Source organism: Octodon degus, unplaced genomic scaffold (genome assembly GCF_000260255.1).
Source record: "Octodon degus isolate 3935 unplaced genomic scaffold, OctDeg1.0 scaffold00044, whole genome shotgun sequence".
NCBI classification, from domain to species: Eukaryota; Metazoa; Chordata; class Mammalia; order Rodentia; family Octodontidae; genus Octodon; species Octodon degus.
Window position 1 is genome coordinate 14,384,516 of NW_004524620.1, and position 7,762 is coordinate 14,392,277.

Genomic DNA, 7,762 nt, shown 5'->3' on the forward strand with positions numbered 1-7,762 from the left:
ACTAAGAAGAATACATGCAGTGTATTATTTGTTGAAACTGTACTTCCGATTTGATTTGAAACTGTCTCATTGCTATCTGTTTATCAAAACTTTGAAAAATAAAAAATAAAAAAAAAAAGAAAACAATACTGGGGTACATGAAACAGATGTAATCCCTATCTTAGAAAATCACAGCTGAGTCTGCTTGCACACTCACAGCCAAGTATTTGTGTGCTGCAGCTGAATCACATTCTATTCATTTATTTTTATTAGTACATGTTTTTTATTCTTTCCTTTTCAAGAGGAGGCATATTCTGGGGAAAGCAAACACAACAAATATATTCTTCTCAAAAAAGGTTTAGTAAGATAAATACATTTAAAAAAAAACAAAAAACGGTTCAACATTTCTGGCCATTACAGAAATGCAAAATAAAACAACACTGGCATGCCATCTTACTCCAAAAAGAACGACTATCATCAAGAAACCAAACAGGAACAGACGGCTGCAAGGCCACCCGGGCAGGAGGAAGAAGCTGCTACACTGCTGTTAGGAAGCTACGCTAGTGCAAGCGCCATGGCAATCAGTGTGGCGATGCCCCAGAAGCCTAGAAGTGGAAAGCATGTGATCCAGCTGTGGCCGTCTTAGGTGTCTTCCAGAAGGAGTTCAAGTCAGTCATTCTAGCACAGCTTACGTGCGCACCCGCATTGCTAGCAGCATACCTCGTAACAGGTACGATTTGGAAGTGGCCTATTTATCTTCCAACAGACTAATGGCTAAAGAAAACTTGGTGTTTATATACAATGGAGCAATCCTCTGCCCCAAAGAAGGTTGGTCACCAGGAGAAAAATGCACGTAGCCTGAAATTGTAACATAAAATAAAATAAATCAGATACAGAAGCTTAAATATCATAAGGTTTCTCTTACATGAGAAACCCAAATTATAAGTAATTTAAAGACAAAAGAAAAAGATAAAAAGAAACAGGAAGGAGATCTTCTACAGTGAGGTAAGGGACTGAGACGGGGTTTGGGGGGGCAGTAGGGAGGACCTAGGACACGGCCCGCATAAGTACCAACCCAGCACAGTGAACCCATCTTGCACCAAAGCCAACATGTGCTAATGAAAACTTTTAAAAGAACAAAAAGGATTAATAAGAATTATAGTGGTTTTAATTTGATGAGATTTCTGTCGACAAGATTTAATCAGAGAGATGGTACAAAAACTCTGAGTTAGGTAGACCTGGGTTAAAATGACCCTTCTGTCACTTTCATATCTGCCAGAGCATGAAAGCAATCTTGGTGTGTGGATAAAATAACAGGACAGTACAGTAAAAGTACTGTCCAATACTAGCCCAGCATGCCTCGCAGAGTTCAAGAGGCTTCATTTCCAATGAAGCAATTTGATCAATCAATTTCAGAAAGTCATTGATAAGATCTTTATCCTTTGTCAGTGTGGATAAAATACACCGTCCACATTTGCTCTCAACTGGTCTTTCAAGTTGTTCCCTCCAACCAAGAATGCCTTCTACCAGCCGCCTCACGCCTTACTGCCCTCACAGCCCAGCCAAGTCTACTCGGTATTAGGTGCAGCACCTAATATGCATGGTGCCTGTCGACAGGATCTCACTACGCAGCTGGGGCTTGCAGTGATACTCCTGTTTCAGCCTCCCCAGCACTAGGATTACAGGCACACACTGCCATGCCGGGAGTCAGGTGCTAGATCAGTATGCCCCACGGGCAGGGCCAGCATGGCAGGCAGGACCAGAGATCCAACTCTGATCTTTGAGCTTGCCAAAGCGGGCGCTTAATCCACTGAGCTATCTCACCAGCCCTTACAATTTAATTTCTAAGAAACAGCATTATGATTTTAACTCTCAGATCAGAGTTTCAGTCTTGCTCCATGTTGTTAGCCAAATAATACCTAAGCGCTCCATAACACCAACAAAATGAAATTTCCTTTTCTGTGTTACAGATTCTGAACACAGAATTCAAAGGCAAAATTCTGTGTCTGACCATTTTAGTAAATGCTTTTCTATTTTCTCCTGACAAAAGGATCTATAACTTCACCTGGAACATCTCACTGTACAGTCACCTACAGTGACCTAAAGAAGGCCCTTAAGGGTAATTTTATTTTATGGACATTGATACTGTTTTCAAATTTTACAGTAATAAATTGTCATCCACTAGAAATGAATTCTCAAACTTGGTTAAATAACTGTATAAATACTGAAAGAAAAGTATCTTTTACCTATACCACTCCTTTATCTTTGCCTCCTAATTCAAGAAAGGAAGGGCTACATTCAAATAATTTAGGATGCAAAATAAACTTACGAAATGAAATCAGAAGGTACCAAAAGGAGGCACCTGCAAACTGGAAGGCACATTTGTTCCTTAGCGGCACCCTAAAAAAGCTTGATACTGCTGCTCAGCTCTGAGAAACAGAAATTTTCATGCAAAACCAAGTGGCAGGAATTCTGGGAGCCAGAAAGTGCTCCTGACAATGTAACAGTGTACAGTCCAGAACCATGAGACTTAGTTCTAAGTTGAGTACATCTCTGAAGAGGCCAAGGTTTCACAGCTCTTTCCACATTCAGGGCATATATCCCAAATCCACCCAAGACTACCTCCTCCGGAAGACTGTAAGTACATCCCAAACCACTATGCAAATGAACCGCTTCCTGTATGCTACAAGAATATTGAAGGCTTCCATGGCAATGCTGCCAACTTCAGGAAGCACACTGCTGCGACTGGAATGTGAATCCATGGAAAACTAAAATTTCCTTTCCCCCTACATCCTCTTAAAGCTATCCCATACTAAGTGGGTTCAAGTCCTAGCTCCACCATTTCTAAATATGGAGACTTAGTTACTAACTTTGTTAATTATCAGATTGCCTTTGTAAGATGTGATATATTTCAAATATCATAAATATTTAAAAGTCATTCTTTCAGTTATTTTAAAAGTAATAAAGATAAAGCACTTCTGAGAATGACTTAACAATCACACTAATTTAAAAATATTAACCAAGCCTATTCCAATGCAGTGTCTTTCTTTTTCACCATCTCACTTCATCAAAAGGCTAAAAGATCTCAGGGGAACTTTGGCTTACCTTTGGTGTAAATCTAAGACTGTCCTATCTTCCCTGTGACCGCTTTACAGCTGCATATTACTTATCAAGGCTACATCCTTCCTCATAACAAAACTCAGAGCCAAATATCTTTTGTTGCACTTAAAACATACAAACCTGCACATCTGAAAAAAGGCAACTAAGTTCTCTAACATTTTTGACTGCACAAAACCTGTTTTGTAACTACAGGCTACAAAGCGTACTAAAGGCTGAGCCACACATAACAATACCAACACTTTTTCTGTATTACTGTGCGTTTAGTGTTAACTGTACTACTGAGATTAACTTACTAATTTCCACAATTCTACCCAGCAGGTCCTGCTGCAATCTCTCCATTATCGAACATGAAAATGTGGATCAGAAAAGCTCAGCTAGCTTGCCAAAGAGCACTGGTGGCACTGCTGGCTGGACAGCCTGCAGACTCACAACGCGTCCACCCCCTGCCACACGTGTGTGCGCCCTGAGACTCACACAACATAAATTACAGATATCCCTTTTTTCTTTCTCTCACACAAATAAAAACCTGACCCACCCCCCTAAAAATAATTTTAAAAAGTTAAGCTCTCTACTCCATCTATATTTCATTTTATATCTTATCTATCTTATTTTATACCAGGGATGGAGCTCAGGACCTCGTACTTGCCAGGCAGGTCCTTATACAGCTTGAGCTATCTCCACAGCCCCCAGCTTAATAGTGCTAATTTTTATATAAAACTGTAATCTAAGTGAAAAAAAAAATTCTTTCTTTTCATGTCAGTCAACCTGTACTGAGGCAGTATGTTCTCTGCAAATATAGCAAGGGGAATAGTTCCTCAGCTTTGCTAATTCTCAGGGTCCTCTGATGCCGCGTCTGCACCTTTTTTGCTGCTGCTGCTGCTGCTGCTGCTCTATTTCCAGCGTCCATGATCTGCCCTCTGAGCCTCAAGTTATCTGTTACCCCATTCCCCACAGGTAAGCAAAGATCTGGCTCACACTGAAATAGTGAGCTCAGAAGGACTTGAGAGAAATCTGTTCCAGACCAAATAGCTAGCTGGTCTAAACCAGATTACTGTTTCAGAGAACAATGCTAGAGGGCCAGCCAAATAGCTCAGCAAATTAAAGCACCTGCAAGCAGGGACAGGGTCAGGGGTTTGATCCCCAGGCCTGCCGTGCCGGTGCCGGCCCCGCCCCCGGGGTGCACTGAGACAGAAATTAAGACTGGGTATGGTGGTGCATGCCTGTAATCCCAGCTCTTGAGAGGCTGTAAACAGGCGGAGCACTACGAGTCCAATCTAGTAGTGAGACCTGAACACCCTGTAGACCCTTCACCAAAATACAAAAAAAGAAAAGAAAGAAAAGAAAAGAAAAGAAAAGAAAAGAAAAGAAAAGAAAAGAAAAGAAATCTGTCCTAGTTAGCCCCACTCAAGGCTAGCGTGCTCACAGCCCAAACAGTGGAAGCAACTCCCCTGAACATGGGCCTCACATCAGCTGCTGCCAAGAGAGGTGGGCCGTCTGGTGTCATCCACTGCAGCCCTTTCTGTTCTCTGCCTTGTCCACAGGGGGAGTGGCAGGCAGGAGACAGTCTGTACAAAGGCCCTCTTTCCAGATAATGGAAATGTCAGCCTCCCTTACCCTCTCTGGTACATAGCCACATGGGCATATTGTTCACACAGTGTAACTCTTTCCAACTTAGGTTTAAATAGTTACACCCTCCCCCAAAAAAGATAAAAGCACTTATTACTAGGAGAGTAATAAGGAAAATATAATTGTGTTATATACCAAAACAATACTTCCAAAGTCATTAAGATACTTTCTCTGTCATACTATGCAAACACATCATAAAAATTCCTGTTGTAAGCACTATACTGTACTCTAATATGTCACATCTAAAATTCACTACCTATTGTATGGAATTGTGCACAATTCTAACTCTTTGTTCTAGAAGAGTTTTAAGGTATTATCTGGGTAAACATACCAAGTGAAGTAAGAATTTTGTTAAAACAAATCCATATACAAAAGAGAAGGAGTGAGAGACAAACATAAGGAGAATAAACATAATTAGCCAAAGATGAAGACCATCTGGGACACTTCCATGTGGAAAAGAATGTTTGCTGCTTTATGAATGTCATTTGGTCTTCTTACAAAAGAGCGAACACTCCAAAAAGGTGCCTTTCAATGTTCTAACCACGGTAAGAAACGCACACACACTGAAGGGAAAAGGTCAAAAACGACCTCTTATTCTTATTAATTTCCATGCATTCTGGGTTTTTAAATGCTGGTGATAATGTGTTAAAATTTATTTCATGCCTCACCAGTGACTCACACTCACTATTTGAAAACCTCTGTTCTAAGAAAATCATAACATGTCAGAATACAGAAAGACCAAGTTGCTAAATTTGACAATTTTGATAGATTAGTCATACTCCAGTAGCATTTCAGGGTGATCCAAAACAAAAATGAAACACATAAAAAGTTCCAAATAACATCTGCCTAAAGAATAAGTTTCAAATTAAAAGAGAGAAAGGGAGCAAACAAGGAAAATTAATAGTTGAGACATTATTGCAACAAACCCATTCAGCCACATTTCAAAAACTTTAACTACTAAACCTTTACTGAAGACTGAAACAAATTACCCAAATTCAAATATTGTACATCCCCATCTGCTCCTAAAACCTGGCCTTCTGCCAGAGGTTGGATAGTAGTGAACAGGTGGTCTCTGGTCACTGGGGACTAGCACTGCGACATCAGTACCTGGCTATGGCTCTTCTTGGCTTTTTACCTAGAACATCCAAACCCAGGCCAGTAAAAGGCTTCCCTCTCTTCGCCAGATTTTCAAAAACCGATTACCTGTAGGCAACCTCAGGGGACCAAAAAAAAAAAAAAAAGAGTATTCTAAAAAACTTCAGCAAATGTTGGCCAAATACTTTTTTTTGATCACTGTCTAAAAATACTGACATGCCAAAGTAAGATTACTGCTAACAGAATATAATCAAAATCAGAGAAAAAGGAGGTGATAACTGTGAAGCAAGTGGGGTTTAGTTTTTAAAAAGAGTCAGCCTACATGTGGTGAAACACAGCAGGAGTCTCAGCAGGACTGTCGGAGGAGAGAGAGCTACTAAGAAGGTGGGGAAGAGACTGAGATGGAAAGAGAGAGGGAGAGAGAGAGAGGGAGGGAGAGAGAGGGGGGAGAGAGGGGGAAAGAGGGGGAGGGAGGAGGGAGGGAGAGAGGGAGAGAAGGAGAGGGAGACAGACAGACACAGAGACAGAGACAGACAGAGACAGAGACAGAGACAGAGACAGAGACAGAGACAGAGACAGAGGCAAACCTACGTTCTGACTAGCAGCACTGTCACTAGAAATATAAGACTTAGAAAACGAAAAACCCTTTCCACCTCTGAAAATCCCTGTCCCAGTGGTTAGATGCTCCATGTGTGACCACAGAGGCAATCCAGGTATCACAAAACACAGCACAGATCATATACCACCCTAAGTCAATGAAGAAAAGAAACCTAAATGTTTTCAAAATGAAAAGTGGTTTTATGGGCCTGTACAATTGTTAACATTTTTCAAATTATACACAGTAAATATATACACATTAATTTTGTCTGCTAAAAGATACTAATCTTCCATCTATATAAAAATTATACTATTACAGTGATCAGAAAGATCAATATAACATCCCAGTATTCCTATTTTTTAAACTTATTTTTTCCTTGTAGACATTTTATTTTATTCCTCCCATTATCCTAACTCACTCGGCATTGAAAAACACAGTAACCAAGTTTCAATGAACACTCAGATGTTCTGCTGCTATTCAAATGACACATTATTTATTATACTTTAGAATATACCTTTCTTTTAATGACTTAAATCACAACTGAAAAAAATTCTCAATAATGTCATTTATTTGCCCTCGCTAATTATGGGACACTTACTTCTAGGCCGCACCTATCTCTACACTGCCTTTTCAGAGTTCAGAATTATTTCTTCCCTTTATTCCTTATCATAAAGCTGTCAGAAATAAATCAACAATTAATGAGGGAAAGAATGAAAACCATTAAGACCAACTACTCACATCAGATTTAGAGGACATATTTTCCTCCACATCTGAATCATTGGGATCCACAATATCATCAAATGGTGGTAGAGTTGACTTTTTCTTCTCTGATACCTCACTTTCAATTTTGACCTTTCCCATCTTGACATGAGATTTGTCTTTTATCTGTTTTTTATCAGCAGAACAAGTGAGTATCAGTGGCGGTGTGCTAGAAAAACTTTTAAATAAAGCCTCTGAGCTACTTTTTTTCCTCTTTTTGGCTGAGAGTTCTTCAGAATCTGAAATAGGGGGCCTTTTACTAGGAGCCTTCTTATCTTGCTGTCCACTGGTGATGGTGAGTAAGTTACTGTCTGGTTTTGGCTCTTTTGACATGGGTTTAGGTTCCTTGAAGGCCATTTTAGGAACTATTTTCTCTTCTTTCAGTGGTTTATTTTCTTTGGGTTTCTTAGAGGATTCTTTGGAAGATTTGTTGTGATCCCTGGAAGGTTCTTTGAAGGCACTTTTATGTTCTCTGGAGTCTTTAGAAGGTTTTTCCTTGTGCTCCTTCATTAATTTGTGAGGCTTTGAAAAACTGGCGCTGCTGCTGCTGCTGCTGCTACTGCTGCTGCTGCTGCTGCTGCTGCT

The 7,762-nt window shown here is 40.1% G+C and overlaps 1 protein-coding gene across 3 annotated transcripts in view; it reads right to left on the reverse strand.

Moving 5' to 3' along the window:
• Mllt3 (MLLT3, super elongation complex subunit) overlaps positions 1–7,762 on the reverse strand; it is a 329,863-nt gene that overhangs the window by 60,046 nt on the left and 262,055 nt on the right. For 2 of the 3 annotated variants that reach the window (XM_023715842.1, XM_023715841.1), the window contains exon 7: positions 7,157–7,760. In XM_023715842.1, the coding sequence (XP_023571610.1) occupies positions 7,157–7,760 (604 nt within the window). Of the gene's footprint in view, positions 1–7,156 lie in introns of all 3 variants that reach the window. The other variant, XM_023715840.1, reaches the window with a different exon arrangement.